The 18,629-nt window shown below is 43.2% G+C and overlaps 2 protein-coding genes across 23 annotated transcripts in view; one reads left to right on the top strand and one right to left on the bottom strand.

Annotated features, from left to right (window-relative positions):
- Positions 1–11,224, top strand: part of LOC135503072 (tumor protein D54-like) — a 49,849-nt gene extending 38,625 nt beyond the window's left edge. For 9 of the 22 annotated variants that reach the window (XM_064796381.1, XM_064796373.1, XM_064796364.1 and 6 more), the window contains 7 exons: positions 62–121; positions 770–829; positions 2,805–2,864; positions 5,770–5,871; positions 6,095–6,155; positions 6,509–6,571; positions 8,124–11,224. In XM_064796381.1, coding sequence (XP_064652451.1) covers positions 62–121; positions 770–829; positions 2,805–2,864; positions 5,770–5,871; positions 6,095–6,155; positions 6,509–6,571; positions 8,124–8,249 — 532 coding nt within the window. In that variant the 3' untranslated portion in view covers positions 8,250–11,224. Of the gene's footprint in view, positions 1–61; positions 122–769; positions 830–2,804; positions 2,865–5,769; positions 5,872–6,094; positions 6,156–6,508; positions 6,572–7,049; positions 7,135–8,123 lie in introns of all 22 variants that reach the window. The other 13 variants (XM_064796378.1, XM_064796366.1, XM_064796384.1 and 10 more) reach the window with 8 other exon arrangements.
- Positions 11,225–13,636: 2,412 nt separating this feature from the next.
- On the bottom strand, positions 13,637–18,502 carry LOC135502941 (sialin-like). Its single transcript, XM_064796155.1, has 8 exons — positions 18,340–18,502; positions 17,072–17,265; positions 16,295–16,712; positions 16,065–16,195; positions 15,739–15,888; positions 15,407–15,539; positions 14,999–15,154; positions 13,637–14,864 (listed from the first exon to the last, which is right to left on the bottom strand). Exons 1-8 carry the CDS (start codon positions 18,392–18,394, stop codon positions 14,569–14,571), a joined length of 1,533 nt encoding a protein of 510 aa, XP_064652225.1. The 5' UTR covers positions 18,395–18,502; the 3' UTR covers positions 13,637–14,568.
- Positions 18,503–18,629: the final 127 nt, after the last annotated feature.

Genomic DNA, 18,629 nt, shown 5'->3' with positions numbered 1-18,629 from the left:
TGTTTTTTTCTCATGTCTGAGGCCAAGCTGTTTGTAAAAATTCATGAATTTTATCCATCAGGTACAAAAAGACTAACGAAACGTTCGAATCTATTGATAAGAGTGTTCGGGATTCAGCTGCGTGAGTTAGCTAGCACTTAGACCTTGTTTGATTCCCTTAGCAGCTTAGTCAATCCCGTGGGGTCACTTCCTCTGACCTTGGTCACTAAGTGGGTCAAGGTCAATGCCTGATGAGACCATCAGGTGGTTCCCGTCGGCTACGCTGTGGCCAATCAGTATACTGCCAAATCCCAAACTTCCATTTGCCTTTCCCCAATAATGCTATGAAAAACGCTATGTACCAGTAATCATATCGGACCCTTGGTGGTCACTGGCAGAGGATATGACCCTTTAGACCCAGTACAAGCAGTGAATCTGTACATAATGCCTGTTCCTTTCCAGTGTGATGCCCTGACAAGCATATTACTTACTATTTCATCAAAAGGAAGGAGTTATAAATGATCACCACATTTCACTGACGCCTTCCTTTAAAACTTAGGCAAAATTTCTTGATGGGAAAGTGACCCACAACTACTGGATAACCTAGTTCTGCAACATGATTGTCCTTGCAAAATAACCTTCCGGTAGCCCAGCGATTACAGGATGTTGCAAGCAGGATTATATCAGACTACCGCTGTAGAAAGTGGTGTCGCAAAATCCTGTGAAGTATTTTGCCCCCGACTGAAATTTGTTTTACGATTATAACCTGTTGCTTGCTTCGCCTGGCTAGGTATAAAAAGATGAATGAAAAACTGCATGTCTGGAACGAAAAAGTCAAACAATCGCCGACGTGAGTATGGCCGATGTTCATTGGCTGCATGGTGTGGAGTTGACCTCTGACCTTTAGCACTCTTGGCAGACTCTCTAGAGGATTCTCGTAGATAGGTCACAGATTGCTACTCGATTTAGAATGAGAAGCTATGTTTTAGGTAATGGGAATTGATCGCAGTTGCTAAAGTAATGAAATTGTTGGCCATGCCCCTTGCCAATTTCATCCAAGTGGGCTAGTTTCGTTCAAAATTTCACCAAAACGGCTGATAGAACTGTGTTTGCTCCAGCTTTAGTGCACTGATTGGTTGAAGGATGTTACTGACAGCGGGAACCAATCAGGTTCATTCTGATTGGTCAGTGCAGCCGTCACATCAACCATCTTGGTGCTCAGCGTCACCAGTAAATGTCGGGAAACATAAGTCTGTGACCTGCTTCATGGTATTCAGCCTGCTCTGCCTATCTCTTTGACTACGCTAAAGACTTTCTTCTATTTAGGTGTATTTGTGGATGCATCAACAACTTAGATTTCATTTTATCTATTCCTAGGTTTTAGTTTTGATTTTGGTGCAACATAGATGAGAAACTCTTATGTTTGTTTTGAGTCTTTCTCTTATGTAGCCGTCTTTTAGTTTTCATGTTATGGCCGAGTAGTGGGGTTTTGTGTTTCAAAAGGTCAGGTATTTGGAAAAAGAATTACAATGGGATTGAGCCTGTTGCATGAGACTTTTTTCTGAGCATTACGTTTGACGAAGTACTGTCAGTTTTGTCGGCAAGGAGAAGAGGTTTGCATCCCCTGATCCTTCTCCTCCCGGCCGGCTGCTGCCCATGTGAGCAATCCATAGTTGTTTGTCAGCATGCAGTCTGTTCTGTCTGTTGATTATGAATCCCTTAGCGTCGAGAATTAGACGAAGGGGATGTAACATTAAATTGATGGCATGTTTCGAAACGGCTGTTATGGTAATTATTGGCAATTTCATCAAAATTAGAAAAAAATTTGATGCGATGAACCATTTTAAAAATGTCCTCAAAAAGCAAATTTCTTAACACTTGTGGCACAGCCTTTCTGCCAGTAGTTTTTTTCTAGACAGACACTCTGTAACTACAGCAGTGAGTATGGGCGAAAGCTCCGTCTGTTATCAGGATTAATCTATTAACAAGAGACGTTAATTATATCCTCGCTCTTGATATTGAGAGACCCTCTTAAGCTGATTGCAGGATGAAGGATCGAAAGAGGTGATCTTTGCACAGTCTTTCCAGCTCTAATTAGATTGATGGGGTAATGAGTTCAATTACAGTAATTAGGTGGGAAAGGATTTGCTCGATGTCTTGTCGGGAACTACAGGAATTCATATAGATTTGATGTTGCCTTGATCTGCTAAAGGTGGCAGCACTAGTAGACTGACCTGGTCATAATGAAATGTGATGAACTGACGGCCTCTCAGACCTTTGCCCAAGATGTCGGGCCTGATCGCCAAGGATTGAGGGTGGGGAATTTCTAAAGTTAGCACTAATATATAATGCCGAGATCAACAGAGCGGAGGCAACAGACAACCTCTGTCACAAAATTGATTAAAAAATGATACCAAGGGAGTCAATTAGATTAATGAGCTAATTAGGGAGATGATCTTCATTAGGTGATGAGGTGATTTATGACGTGAGGATTAGGAACAGATCAACATGATGCAAGCAGGGCTCTACTGATGATTAGTTAGGAGACTTTCAGCAACATTGAGCATCTGGGAGTTTCATAAAAATCTACCCAATTGAAAGCAACACGTTTCGAAGCGAAAGAAATCCAGTTTTCATAATGTGATGTCTCAAAAATGACAACCCAAAGAAACTTTATTGATATTGGGTGGAAATTTTTAGTTTCTTCACGCTGTTAAAGCGTGAAATTTTGCCAAACGTTTTATCTTAACCCCTTGATTCCATCCTCCGGGCCTTCACATCCCTTGGGTTTGTGTTTTCATATTTGTTAATGTTGTATCACGCAGTTACCAAAGAACAAGTGAAAAAGTATCGCACGCCAAAGATAAGATCCAACAAACGGGAGCGTAAGTTATTCATTTTGAGGACTGGCGGGATTTCTTTCTAACAAATAATCTTTTATTGCTTCGAGCTTAATACAGTGCTGCTCAGAAATAAAAACCATGTTCAAATCAATGCAGGGTGCACACATTGCAATTATTTCTTTTTGAAGTTGGGAAAATAGGCTGGATTTTCCTAAAAACTGCCTGTCCTCAAATGGTCATACCTGCATGGAGATTGCTGGTATTGGTAATATAGAGTGCATCTTGAAATTGTAGTGTACCTGGCATGGATTCTCTTCTGTTTGTGTGTATCAGGTGTCCAAACAGTATTCAAACTAGAACACATTCAGCTAGCTGTAAGTCTGGTCTAGTGGCTAGGAGTACCCATGGATTGGACCTTCCAGACAACATGGATGTGTAGTGGTGAAACCTGTAGAACTATATCTCTGGCCACTCTATCTAAATCATCAACACCCCTCCCATGCTATCTGAACGGCCCCCAGCCTGACTCCGCCACACCCTCCTCAGCCTTGCAATCCCTTCCCCATCGGTGATTTGGTTTATAGTAACTTCTGAAGACACGTCTGCTTATGTTTTATGTTAGGTATGAATGATACATCTTCTCTTCTGTACATTTCACTCTGTAAACACTTTTGCTGCTGGTGACATGCATAGTACGTCATGACACAGGTCGCCTCAGGTGAACATGACGTAGACAGCACGTCATGTTCTTTGAAATATAAATTAATCAGCACTGGACTGCAGCCTCCACATGCTACACTTTGAGGAGCATTAGTTTGATCCAAGTACTATAGACGGCAGCACTTTTCAATAGTATTTGAGTGCTCCAATAGATGTCATCACTGCTCAGGCCTAGCCACTGCTCAGCTCTGAATGGGTGGTGCTGGCCAAAATGGCATCCGCAGCAAAAGGGTTACCATGAAAATCCTAATCGTATTTAGTTTTTGGGAATCTGGTTTATGATATATCATTTCTTTTATTGCAAGTGTCATTGACTGAATTTATCTTTCAGAATTTTCTGCTTCAGAACCAATTCGACCATGATTGATGTCTTTGTGACGCGTCAGAATGAAATTCAGAGTTCAACTCAAATTTGTGAACTTTGAAAATGCCTATTTTACTTTCATTGATCTGGAGATGACTTTCCAGCAGGCAGCTAGATGGTAGTCAGAGTTTTGTGCTCACCGGTGCAGTGAGTCTATACAATAGCACAGTGTCCGTTGATCAGTACTTTGCTACAAGAATTTTTGTGACGGTTAAAACCCAGTGTGCTTGCTCAGTCCGACCCAATTCTTTTTTTCAAAACAGAGGGCTTTTATTTGGCTAACTGGTTGCTAACGGTGGTTTATCAGAACCTAAAAAATGAGCCTTATTGTAAAAATGTTGTGTTAATAAACTATGACAAAAGTAACTCACCTTTCAAGTGATGGCTGGGGCACATCTCTGAAAGACAAAAAGAAATATTTATAGTAAGTGGCCTGTTGCATTTTAGTTGAAATTTGACTAAAGTGCAAGCTTAGGCTAAACTTTAGAATCCCCGATCGGAAATGACGTAGTTTGATCGCATTCAACTATAAATCCATTGAGCAGTGGTGCTTGGTTAGTCAACCGATGACCTTTTTTTGGGGTGTGATCGGGGATTGTAAACTCGTTCCCAAGCTTACATCAAAAAAGGCCCAAGATGAATCATTGAGTTGAATTAGGCTCATCATTATGAAAGAATCATCAATACTATCACAGGGCCAGAAAGAAATTCTCAAGAAAAGTCACACTAAATAGTGATTTGCAAGGACATTATATCAGGAAACCAACCTTAAAATGGCCCCAGGCTAATCTTGTAACATATCCTCATATCAAAATTGAATAAAACCTAAATAATCCAAAATATCATCCGAAATAGAAGGAGGTCTTTTAAAGACACTCATTTTACACACACTTCCCAGTGCAGAGCAAAGCCTGAACTGTGCCCCCAGACCAGTTGAATCCAGTTCAAAATGTTTGGCTTGTCATGTGACCCAAGCTCCTTCATTCTCCTGTATTGTCTAATCTGATGTGTTTTGTCTTGGGTGGCTGACTTGTAAGGCTTTTCATTGTCTTGGATATAACCTAGTAGGGATTAATCCATGCAGTGCATTTCACTTGCTATTAAGAAAAGCTATCCACAGACCAATGCTTTTCATACAACCATATAGGATTTGTATTGTATGTTTGGGGAGAGGGGGTGAATTTGTGTAGTTGCAATACAAATCTCTTGGCTGAACCAAGTGCAACCAAAAAATACAAAAATGTTTACTAGAAGAAGTGCTGGTTGCATCAAAATACACTATAGCGGTACAAGTAGTTGCTGAAAAAAATTGGCTAGTCTGAATTTATCTTTACATGCCTGTGCACAGGGTTGACAGTTTGGGCTTCTTTGATGGTATTCAGCTACATCCCATCATCATATTGTGTTTCTACAATCTCATCTGATTCTCAAGTTAGCCACTGTTGATCTCACTCTCAGTACACATTGTAGATGAACCTCTAGTTCAAATAAACACAGTGTGATCTAATTCACCACTTGGCCACCAGGGGGCCAAATCTGAAAACCTAAAAAAGTTATTTCTTGTTGATTTGGGGTAGTTGTGATCAAATGTATGTCAAAGGTACATCTAATGACCATACATTATAAGTCATCTTGGTAATTGAGTTGAACCTCTTTTGAAGGTGACAGTAGGCCAAATGACACAAAATAGACACGATTAGACATTTGGATGTAACTCAGGCACCTATCAACCAAAGTTTGATCCAGTGAGCACAATGGCCCTGGCCATTTCATCGAGGTTTCATCATGAAGATAAAGTCATCTGGAAGTATTTCATGGTCGTTGATAAATGTTTTATCAACTGTTCTGCTTCCACTTTTCCAGATACCAGAAGACCAACGTGGTCCTGCGGAGTGCGACTGAGAAGACCTCCTCAGCTCTTTCCACTGCTGGTGCTAGTGTGTCTCGGAAGTTAAGCGACATTAGGTATGTGTGTCATTTACATGCTCCTCCCCTTCATGAGTTTGGTAAATTTCATTCAGCCTCTGCACACACAACATGAGATATGTTTGTCATTTACATTCTCCTCCCATGCGTGAGATTTTGGTGATTTCCGTGAACCTCTGCTCAAACAACATTAGGTATGTTTGTCATTTACATGCTCCTCCCATTGCATATGCTTTCATGTTTTTGTAATTTCTATCTCCAGGAATTCTAATAAGTTCCGGTCCTTTGAGGAGCGAATGGGTAGTGCTTACTCCAGCGTTAAGGTGAGTTGATATGAAAATATAGAAAAACCATTGCGATAGAAAGCTATTTTCTGAGTGGAAACGTCTCCCGTAACGTTTGGCAATTCCATTCAGTTCTACCTCAGTTGTCAGGACACCTCCCTAATGCCGGCACAAGTTCTTAGTTTGAAGGGTGTCATCTGTTGAGAAGTTCTACTGCAGGCTGAAACACATTCTGATGCATCCGATGTGACAGTTTGAAAGTAGAGATCCTTGAAGCCAGACCTAACTGAATTATGAATGTAGCATCTATCGACTTGAGACATATTGTCTCATTAGTACATGCAGCAACTCTTCCATGTGAGCTAAACTATTCATATATATTTTCCCATTAGCGCTCTAAGTCTATGGGCATGCTACGTATGCGATCCACATCGCATGCCATGCCTTCCCCCTCGGTGAGTGCTAGCAATTCTAAAGAAATAACTTTTCGTCTGATTTTTTTGTCACTAGTATTTTTGCAGTCTTTCCTCTGATGGGCGTCTGTTGGTTGATTGTGATAGCGTTAGTTGTGTAAGTTGGTGGTGTATTACTGCCGTTTCTAGTTGACCCCCCCCCCCTCCAGTTCTCACAGCCAACCACAGACACCCATCTTTACACTTGTCACAGGTTCTGTATATCTCTTGCTTTTCTTGCATTCTAAATTGATGGTTTTCTCCGGTTGCACTAAATCCCGACCACAACAGACTAAACACAACGTTAAATTTCAACAAGAAATGTAGAGAATGGGGAGAAGTGTTTTCTGTGTCGAACAGAATGAAAGGCAATGTTAAGACGGTCTGGTTCAGTCGGTTTGGTCGGTATTTAGTGCGATCCGTTTTCTCCATTAAAACACAACATCTTTGCTCATCTTTTACCTCAATCGTTTCTCATCAGAAATCTCGCTCGTTTGGGAGTTTAAAGACCATGAAATCGCCTTCTGAGTCAGACGGACCGGAGTTTTAAATCCATTATTTAGGGTGTATGTATGATGTTTTCTCCGCACTGTCTGAATGTAAGCTTTGCTCAACAAATCAGTTTTTATCTGAGGTCAACGGAAGACTTGTGAGCTGGCTTGATTTTGGCTGGCCGAAGCAGGTTTTGATAAAGATGGGATTCTCTTCAGAGGCAAGTGAAGATGCCAGACATTCCTGGCTAAAAAAAATTGATTTGTTGAGCTCCAGCACTTAATGTCTTCTTCATATTGTAAAATTGTTGTCAGATATTACGTTTGTCAATTTCATACTTCATATTTTGATTCTCTGTTGACATTTTCACAATATCTGTTATTTTGTAGCCAATACATCTAATAGTCACAGAATTCATGTTGTCTTCCAAAGTTTCCAGCTGCCAGTCACTTCGAGTATCAGACACGGACCTGGGGATGTGCCTTGGGTGGGCGTCCCTAATTTGAGAACAAATTTTGAAACTGACCAAGAATTTTGAGAAATTGGTGTGAAAACACCTTTCTTGTGCTCATAAGTGTGTCCCCAAACCTAGACTTCTCAAGTGATGAGGGACCTGGATCTCGCAGGAAGAGGAGAGAATCTGTACTGATCAGTACTGATGTAGCGCCATCTTTATTGTGATGTCGTGTTGTCCCACGATGTTGTGTAGTGTTTCTTGTTGTGTAGCATATATTTTCCCCGATGGCCCCGAGAACTATATTTCAGGCTTTGAAGTTCCAACTTACTGTGCCGCCATCTTTGATTCAGGCCAAGTTCAAAGACCTGCCTTATTCTCAAAATTCAGTATTGAGAAGAAAATTTGATGTGCCATGGATATATTTCCTCATATGTAGTTGCAGTGTAGCAAAATATAATCAGGGAAAGGTGTTCTTGTATACATGTTCTTGATGGCATCCATCCCAGGAAGACCCTGATCACAAAATCAACGTGTTCTCTTCTGACACTGTTCGTCCTGTTCATAAAGAGTTCCAGGTTTTAATCATCGCCTCTATCTCTATTTCAGTCCAAGGTCGTTGGGAGCAAATCTGAGGACAACTTTGAGGACGTTCTTAACAGCACAGCGGCCGCCAATGGGGGAGGACAACCCCAAACAGAACAACCGCTACCCGAGGAGAAAGTACCGCTTTAAAAACATCAATCCAACTTCGATGCCAGTTTCCATTTTCTAAAAACAAGTCAACATTCGAAGTAAACTTTTCATCATGTGTGTTTGACTTTCTTGGGAAAGAGGTGACAAACTACAAAATTCGAAAGATATTTTGAGTTTTGTAGTTTGTCACTTGGCCACACCTCAGTTGGTCTTGGTACTTAAAATATTAAAATGCTGCAGTGATTTCACAAGTAACATGTCTGACCTGGTTGACTACAGTGCGAGCCTGTGTGGTATTAAAAACTGTATGATCGTTGCTATACTCTCTGTGGACAAGTGTACAGGCTATATCCCGGAACGGGACAATTCCACGGATAGATACTTTTCAATCCATTGAACATGTCAGATTTGCTTAGGTCAGTGTGAGATACCTGTGTCACAAAGGAAATGGCCCCGTTCCATGATATAAGTGAATGTAGCCAGTATGTCCACAGTGTTACTGCTTGTATAAAGCTTTGTATGCTTCTAAAACTGGTTCGGGGAAAAATGTTACTTTAATTCCTGACCTTTCAGCCCTATATTCTGATTGGAATCATCCAATTTAGTTGATTGGAGGAGTCTAATAATAGAATTTAGGGTGTTGAGGTTGCTCAAATAAACAGGTGTTCTGAGATGTTGAATCTTCTTGTATCCTCGAGAATTATTGATGTTAGTCGGAAATAATTTTTCATGGATTAATCGGTGATCAGATTGATGTATGAACGGTTCAGATGTTGTTGTCGTTTCTGCGATCTTTGCATCAATTAAAAGAGTGTTGTACATAATGTATTACGATGTGTTCTTATGAAAATGCTTGAGGCAAGCTTGTTCCCAGGACATTGATATCCATCTGTAGATGAGGTTGATTGTTGATTGAACGGGCGAGGATGCTGGGAGAAGAGAGCGAAAATGTTTGACACCAATATGGCCAGTGCGCTCTTTCTTGAATCAGGTCTTATTTTGGAGTTTTCTGTCTCCTTGTGGGGTTGCCATTTCCTGCCTGACAGGCCCAGACCTCCCAGTTTGAGTTGTCTCTCTTAGACTGGTGGCCTACCAGGGCTATGGAGGCCAGTCTCCCCGAGGAAACATTCAGCAAACTTCCCATCTTGTAATCCTGGAGGACAGTGTCCTGGCAATAGGTTGTGTATTTGGGTCCAATGGTTGGCCCTGTCGGTGGGACCAGTGGATAGTTTACGATGTTATCAGTTTCAAACATTCAGACGTTAATTTGTTTAAAACATTGTATGTTGTTCGGTTGTAAATCTCTCTATTCAAGAATTTATTTCCATTTTGTATTCTGATTGAACTGTGAATGCAGTTAGAAGTTGATTGAAGTATTTGCGGGAGCTTTGTGTTGCTTTCAGAGTGAGTTCAGGCACATTCACTGCTGGTGCTTTTGCATGAGATAAGTCTTATACTTATTGGGAAGAGGTTACTTTGACAAATTGAATCGAATCCTTTAAAAAAATTGAAGTTTGCTCAGATAGAATGTGAGTAGCAATGATATAGGGCCGAGGTCCAAAAAATACATCTTGGCCGATCGGGGGTTAAAATTCACAAATTGATCTACTCATTTTCAAATGAGCATTTCTAACTTGTGTGAAGTTTAACCCTTGAAGCTTCAAGATGAAAAATAGGGGTTAATACTGCAAACTGGGAAATGTTCACTGTAAGTTGTATTCTTTATGAAAAGCTCTTCAAAGTCATTACAAAAAGATTCAGGAAAAGACAAGATTTTGCTATTAGATGTGAAGCTCAGGTAGATGAATTTCATACTATGATAGCTGACACGTGAAATTCTTGCAAAATGTTTCCCAGTTTACAGCATTGTATTACTTCATTACTTCATCACTATAGAACCAGAAACAGTTCAAACTGTCCTTTATAATGATTTTCTAATCACGATAGTAATATTGGGAAGGTGGTGGGGGTATGACTGACAATTATTATAACGAGAAGTTTTTGACACTTGGTCATTGAACGAAACAAGTAGGATACAAAAGAATATCCAGTTTAAAGAGTGTTTTGTTTTCACGCATTTGGAAACTATTATCTTTCTGGATTTTTATCCTAGTCATATAGTGCTGCCATCTAGTTGATGGCTGGGCAACTAACACATCGCCTATAAAAAGACAGGTGCTGACTATGGAAGGAGAATGGCTGATGTGGGTCACTTGTTGGTACAAACTTCATCGTACATACGTCTCGTCTTGATGAGCGTCTGCCTCAAAAATCAATCAGAAATATCTGTACGGTCGCTCACTCAACAGGTTGATCCCACAGCCTTATCAGTCGCAGAGTAATAAATTCAAACCCTGCTCTGCATCCTCTTGTGCGAGATGTCCAAGCAACAATCGTGACCTCTCTCATGATATTTCCAGTATCCCGTAATCTCCATAGTTACGCACTTCAGCCATTCTCCTTGCTCCGTCTCATAGGTTGTGTTATGGTGTTTTTATTTAATTGACCCTGTCATGTATGAAGAGACTCCGGTCTTTAAAGTGTATCATTTGGTAGATGCTTAGATCAATCCTTCTTTGCCCTCTGGTGGTTTTCTCATGAACATAATTGACTATTCACACTGTACTAACCCTTTAAGAACTGTTTATCATCAAAATCATAGTCCCCCCTGTGAAGGTGAGTCTGACCCGTAGTAGGCCAACCATTACATTGGGAAGAGCTGGTACCACAGACTCAAGTCTGTGCGGGTCCCAGTACCGATTAAAGGCAGGCTTTGAAGTGATTGATCCATTCAGTAGGAAATGTATTATATACCCTAACATCAAATGAACCGTTTCCTTACTGCTTACTGCCCATTAGCGTAGCCAATTACTTCCCTGAGAAATCCACCAGTGTAGCACATCTTTAAATTAATATTCTCGGTGGCAGTGTATGTGCTAAAACGGGAGACAACATTGCTAAGGCTTGAACTTACTATAGGAGAGTGTAAATAAATTTCAATATTAACATGAAAACCTCTTTCTTTCTGCTAAAACTTTGCAGAAGCCCATGGTGTAACCCTTTCTGTAGACTTGGCAGTGGCATAGTGTCAGCTTCACCTAACAGAGCTAACATGGGTTCTGTAGACTTGCCAGTGGCATAGTGTCAGCTTCACCTAACAGAGCTAACATGGGTTCTGTAGACTTGGCAGTGGCATAGTGTCAGCTTCACCTAACAGAGCTAACATGGGTTCTGTAGACTTGGCAGTGGCATAGTGTCAGCTTCACCTAACAGAGCTAACATGGGTTCTGTAGACTTGCCAGTGGCATAGTGTCAGCTTCACCTACCAGAGCTAACATGGGTTCTGTAGACTTGGCAGTAGCATAGTGTCAGCTTCACCTAACAGAGCTGACGTGGGTTCTGTAGACTTGCCAGTGGCATAGTGTCAGCTTCACCTAACAGAGCTAACGTGGGTTCTGTAGACTTGCCAGTGGCATAGTGTCAGCTTCACCTAACAGAGCTAACATGGGTTCTGTAGACTTGGCAGTGGCATAGTGTCAGCCTCACCTAACAGAGCTGACGTGGGTTCTGTAGACTTGGCAGTGGCATAGTGTCAGCTTCACCTAACAGAGCTAACATGGGTTCTGTAGACTTGGTAGTGGCATAGTGTCAGCTTCACCTAACAGAGCTAACATGGGTTCTGTAGACTTGGCAGTGGCATAGTGTCAGCTTCACCTAACAGAGCTGACGTGGGTTCTGTAGACTTGGCAGTGGCATAGTGTCAGCTTCACCTTACAGAGCTAACATGGGTTCTGTAGACTTGGCAGTGGCATAGTGTCAGCTTCACCTAACAGAGCTAACATGGGTTCTGTAGACTTGCCAGTGGCATAGTGTCAGCTTCACCTAACAGAGCTGACGTGGGTTCTGTAGACTTGGCAGTGGCATAGTGTCAGCTTCACCTAACAGAGCTGACGTGGGTTCTGTAGACTTGCCAGTGGCATAGTGTCAGCTTCACCTAACAGAGCTGACGTGGGTTCTGTAGACTTGGCAGTGGCATAGTGTCAGCTTCACCTAACAGAGCTAACATGGGTTCTGTAGACTTGCCAGTGGCATAGTGTCAGCTTCACCTACCAGAGCTAACATGGGTTCTGTAGACTTGGCAGTGGCATAGTGTCAGCTTCACCTAACAGAGCTAACATGGGTTCTGTAGACTTGCCAGTGGCATAGTGTCAGCTTCACCTAACAGAGCTAACGTGGGTTCTGTAGACTTGGCAGTGGCATAGTGTCAGCTTCACCTAACAGAGCTAACATGGGTTCTGTAGACTTGCCAGTGGCATAGTGTCAGCTTCACCTACCAGAGCTAACATGGGTTCTGTAGACTTGCCAGTGGCATAGTGTCAGCTTCACCTACCAGAGCTAACGTGGGTTCTGTAGACTTGCCAGTGGCATAGTGTCAGCTTCACCTAACAGAGCTAACGTGGGTTCTGTAGACTTGGCAGTGGCATAGTGTCAGCTTCACCTAACAGAGCTAACATGGGTTCTGTAGACTTGCCAGTGGCATAGTGTCAGCTTCACCTAACAGAGCTAACATGGGTTCTGTAGACTTGCCAGTGGCATAGTGTCAGCTTCACCTAACAGAGCTAACATGGGTTCTGTAGACTTGGCAGTGGCATAGTGTCAGCTTCACCTAACAGAGCTAACGTGGGTTCTGTAGACTTGCCAGTGGCATAGTGTCAGCTTCACCTAACAGAGCTGACGTGGGTTCTGTAGACTTGCCAGTGGCATAGTGTCAGCTTCACCTAACAGAGCTGACGTGGGTTCTGTAGACTTGCCAGTGGCATAGTGTCAGCTTCACCTAACAGAGCTGACGTGGGTTCTGTAGACTTGGCAGTGGCATAGTGTCAGCTTCACCTAACAGAGCTGACGTGGGTTCTGTAGACTTGCCAGTGGCATAGTGTCAGCTTCACCTAACAGAGCTGATGTGGGTTCTGTAGACTTGCCAGTGGCATAGTGTCAGCTTCACCTAACAGAGCTAACGTGGGTTCTGTAGACTTGCCAGTGGCATAGTGTCAGCTTCACCTAACAGAGCTAACGTGGGTTCTGTAGACTTGCCAGTGGCATAGTGTCAGCTTCACCTAACAGAGCTGACGTGGGTTCCGTAGACTTGCCAGTGGCATAGTGTCAGCTTCACCTAACAGAGCTGACGTGGGTTCCGTAGACTTGGCAGTGGCATAGTGTCAGCTTCACCTAACAGAGCTAACGTGGGTTCCGTAGACTTGGCAGTGGCATAGTGTCAGCTTCACCTAACAGAGCTAACGTGGGTTCCGTAGACTTGCCAGTGGCATAGTGTCAGCTTCACCTAACAGAGCTAACGTGGGTTCCGTAGACTTGCCAGTGGCATAGTGTCAGCTTCACCTAACAGAGCTAACGTGGGTTCCGTAGACTTGGCAGTGGCATAGTGTCAGCTTCACCTAACAGAGCTAACGTGGGTTCTGTAGACTTGCCAGTGGCATAGTGTCAGCTTCACCTAACAGAGCTAACGTGGGTTCTGTAGACTTGCCAGTGGCATAGTGTCAGCTTCACCTAACAGAGCTAACGTGGGTTCTGTAGACTTGCCAGTGGCATAGTGTCAGCTTCACCTAACAGAGCTAACGTGGGTTCTGTAGACTTGGCAGTGGCATAGTGTCAGCTTCACCTAACAGAGCTGACGTGGGTTCTGTAGACTTGGCAGTGGCATAGTGTCAGCTTCACCTACCAGAGCTGACGTGGGTTCTGTAGACTTGGCAGTGGCATAGTGTCAGCTTCACCTAACAGAGCTAACGTGGGTTCTGTAGACTTGCCAGTGGCATAGTGTCAGCTTCACCTAACAGAGCTAACATGGGTTCTGTAGACTTGCCAGTGGCATAGTGTCAGCTTCACCTAACAGAGCTGACGTGGGTTCTGTAGACTTGCCAGTGGCATAGTGTCGGCTTCACCTAACAGAGCTGACCTGGCGATACTGTTAGATAGCATATAGTTTGTACGAGATGCTCACTCATGGAAAATGAATATAAATGATCAATTTATATCCACAGCAGACTATTTATTTTTTCATAAATACTAATGACTACAGTACGGTATATTATTATATACATTATTAAACATGTTTTAATATATATCTGGAATGCACTGGTGATAATTATGAAAAAATTCTAAAATTTCCATCATCGACATGTTCATTGACACGGATGTAGAGCAACATCTGTGTTATTGATCACCAGATGTTTGACATCATATTCAAGATGGCCGACATAAACACAAGATGGCCGACATAAACACAAGATGGCCGACATGAATCAGAAGCAGAGGCAGAGTGACAGTACAAAGGTTCTTGACCAAGTTACGTCATGAGCAAAGGTTCGTATTGATATTTTGTCTGGTCAAGAAAAAAGCTTGTTTCCTCCTCCTCCTCGGAATCTTTTTCTGGTTTGACCTCATAGTGATCCCAATGTTGTCGCTCTCCGCTGCCGAAGATTACGAAAAAGATGGCACCGAAAACAAAGATGGCCGCAGCGATGTAAAAGACGATTTGCCACTGGAAACGTGTCTGATTTTTATTGGTCAGGACGCCAACGACATAGGGCCCGAGCATTCCTGGAACGGTTGCTAGCGTGTTTGAGATCCCCAGTAAAATACCTAAAAATTATAAAATGAGCTTTGTCAGGTCAATGGCTTGTAATAGAATTGACATTTTCCATCTTTTTAAGTCTACCTTTGCAAAATTGTGAAAATAAAACGTTGTTGAAAATGTCATGGTCTACAGTACATACCAGCATGATTTGGTCCAATATCCAAATGATTCACAAAGAATCCACAGAGGTGCAGCCCGTTCATTCCTATAGACAGCATGAGTAGGGCAGTCGCCAAGGAATGATCACAGCCAACCCAGTGGATGCCCCACAGGGCCATGGCTGGAACCCATAGTCCTGAGGAGAAAGAAATGTTTGAGGGTGAGGTCGGGGAGGAGAAAGCAGGTCTGTAGGCAGGAGCCAGGCAGGTCAGATTAGATTACATGAGAAGGGGGACTGGCCTCCGTAGTCCCGGTAGGTTACCAGTCGGGAAGAGAAAACTCCTAAACTGTAAAGTCTGATCTAAGACAGAGCGACCAGCCATACTTGCGTCTAACCAGGTGTACACACAAGAGCAGCCAATAGAGAAAGGTTTATTGACGTACTTACCAAGGACAGTTAGCGACTTTCTGACATTAGTCGTGCTAGCCACACCACGGAATCGACATATATCAGCGAGCTGTCCACCAATGTTTCCAATCGCCCAGAATATTGCGTATGGAATGGCGGACAGCAGGGAGTTCTGGAAGTAAGGGAGAGGAAGATTACCATTTGGTCAGGGGTAACTGTGATCATCAGATCAATCTCTGGCTGAGAAATGTGCCCCAGTTACATCCAAAGTGCCAAGTTGATGGCATTTGACTTCTAGGTCAAATCGACAACTTGTAATTCAACCACCCAGAAGGATTCTTTTGAAAACCAAATCTTTCGATTTGACTTACTTTTTTTATATCGAAACCGAGCACGACCTTCATGTACGTGGGCATGCATGTGAGCATGGTATAGTAGCCCCAGTTGTTACACGTGTGTGCCACGACTACTGCATAAACTGGCGCTGACTTCAGCCACTCTTTGATGGGAAGACGATGGGACTAGAAGGAAAGAACAAGGCATTGAAGGAATTTGCTCATATTCTGTTGGTGATAGACTCAATATTGTGTTTGATGTTGAAGTGTAAGGGGCAATGCATTGAAGTTGAATGTTTCATGCTTCTTATGGTCAAATTTGACAATGCATTTGTGAAAAATTTCAGTCCAATAATACTTACGGCTGGTTTTTCATAAGTTCCTATCGACTTTTCAATGTAATCTTTTTCAGCTCGCGAAATGAATTTGTGCGTAGCGGGAGAGTCGTAGGCAAACATCATCCAGAAGATGAACCATACACAGCCAAGAGCACCTGGAGTGTTAAGATAGGATATCATTGGTGAAAAATTAACCGAGAACAATAGTACACAGCTTCGCAAAGAGTCATACGGAAGCAATCCAACTTACTTACCAAACACATAGAAGACCGAGGGCCAACCACCAGCGAAGCCATACTGACACAGCAACCCAGAGATGGGCATTGCGGCGAATGTACCAAGGTGCATCCCCGAGTAACAAAACGTGCCAAGTTTACTCCTCTCCAAAGGTGGCGCCCACTTCGACCACATGGCGTGCATCGCTGGTATCGTCACGCCCTCACCAAACCCCTCAAGTATTCGCAATGCTATGAGCATCCCCACACTCCATCGTGCCGCTAGTGGGGTGAGAAGGGTTAGCGCAGCTGTACAGAAAACACCGAGACCGAAGATCAGTTTCCCACCAAATCGCTGCGCCAGAATCCCGCCGATGAGTTGGGTGCAGATATAACCATAGAAGAAGGAGCCGAGAACGATGCCTTGGGTCTCTGGGGTCCAAACAAACTCTCCTTCCTGTAACAGAGAAAAAGTTATCTATGAGGGTGGGCTATTGATCTGGAATGAGCTATACAATGGCAAGTATGCTAGTTATTGTGTCTCATCCAGGTTGGGACAGATTGCTTAGACTGTGTCTCAAAGTTGTGAATGTCTACTAGTATCTCCTCCTGGTTGTGACGCATGGTTGAGACAGACCCAAGGTTGTGACAGTCTCCTGGTAGTGACTGTCAGACAGCCTGCCTCCTGGTTGTGACACATGGTTGAGACAGACCCAAGGTTGTGACAGTCTCCTGGTAGTGACTGTCAAACAGCCTGCCTCCTGGTGGAGACAGGTAGGGGGCATGGCTCTATTGAAAGATTCAATAACTACATACCGCAGCATCGTCCACGGTCCCATTGGTTGGCAGATCCTTCACACAGTCGCTTACTGTTTCATTGGCCATGTGTTTCACCGCTGTTTGGTTCACCATGGCAACCATGGCGATACTCAGGTCAACCCGGAGAGCATAGACATTGAAGAAGCCCAGGAAGCTCAACAGCGCCAACTGGTGACGAGCGCCAAAACATCCTGAAAGAAGATAAAAGTGGTAATAATTTCAATCCTCGGATGCTATGAATCATGGAGCCTACAAATTCTACAGTGGAACCTTCTGTAGTGGCCACCTCTCTAATGAGGACACCCTCTCTATTAAGAACACTAGCTTTGGTCCATAATTGGTTGTTGTCATTAAATTTGACCTCTCGAATCAGGACACCTCTTTACTAAGGACAGTACTTGTCAGTCCCAAGGGTGTCCTTAAAAGAGAGGTTCTACTGTACTAAAGTGACAGATTACTTTATAGTGCAAGGATTCATATATACAAATGTATATACATTGCTAATTACACTATTTTCCATAATAGGGGCCGTGAATATCAAAGCCTGGTTATCATAATGATGGTTGTTCAGCAGTGAATTTGGCAGCTGTGATATTCATTTTATAAAAATACATCTGAATTGTGCACAACTCCTGTCCTGTATAGGGATCCTATATAGGGATCCTATACAGGAGGCCTTGGATATAGAAACGCAATTCCACTCCAGGCTACTGTTGAAGGGTGTCAGGGGGTATCATTGTATTGCCTCCCAAGGGGAGGGGGTGGTGTAGGCCACATGTAAGATCCGTCTCTACTTTATGCACAACCCAGCGCATTAGACAGTAGGCCTTCCAACTGAACTGTCCTCGAAGTCTTCAGGGGCTGGTGGTGCATCCCCCTTGGTCTTTCAAGCTGCTTTCAATATAATGGCCCGATAGTATAAACTCAAGGGCCTTTTGACACCAATATAAAACAAATCAAGAAAGGGTGGGGCTATTATCATAAATCACCTCCTTAGAGTCCCGGGCTTAGACTCAGTATTGATTTTAGCTAGGAGGGGGGAGGCAAGTGATACTGGCCAAGGGTGGGAGGGGTGGGTGGATATGGCCCGCGCCCTGGCCTGAAGAACGGGGTGGGGGGATATGGCCCTTCATGAAGGTGTGCTATCAACGTGAATGACTCCACCATCAAATGTATTGATTTCTTCACCATGGAGGTACAACCATATGGAGGAGTCTACACCAGCTAGATACAATGTAGAAATGGATGGGGATACCTGTACAAACCTTTCGGTGGTGGAGGCGGCAATCTTGAGCGCACAGAAACAGCCTTGGAAGGCATTAGCTCACCAGACACGTGGCACTGTTCCGCACATGAATTTAAACAATCTCCCGGTCTTCGGTCCGTAATGTCGAAAATTACATACACCCGGTGACGCTTGGAGAATGGAATTTGAAATCGACGATCATTCTCCCGGGCGCCAGGCCAAATGTCTAATTTACATGCACCCGCTGAAATTCTTACATAGTCAGTAGGTCGAGTGATGCGCGACGATGATGATCACCATTGACGATGC

The sequence above is a fragment of the Lineus longissimus genome, chromosome 19 (genome assembly GCF_910592395.1).
Source record: "Lineus longissimus chromosome 19, tnLinLong1.2, whole genome shotgun sequence".
NCBI classification, from domain to species: Eukaryota; Metazoa; Nemertea; class Pilidiophora; order Heteronemertea; family Lineidae; genus Lineus; species Lineus longissimus.
This window is presented reverse-complemented; position numbering and strand designations above follow the sequence as displayed.

Bases quoted from the DNA above. Each gene is read 5' to 3' on its own strand.
- LOC135502941 (XM_064796155.1), bottom strand. From the start codon at position 18,394: ATGCCTTCCAAGGCTGTTTCTGTGCGCTCAAGATTGCCGCCTCCACCA. The intron at 16,713-17,071 runs GTATGTAGTTAT...TCTCTGTTACAG, and splicing joins GGACCGTGGACGATGCTGCG to GAAGGAGAGTTTGTTTGGAC. The intron at 15,889-16,064 runs GTAAGTATTATT...CTTTCCTTCTAG, and splicing joins GAACTTATGAAAAACCAGCC to TCCCATCGTCTTCCCATCAA.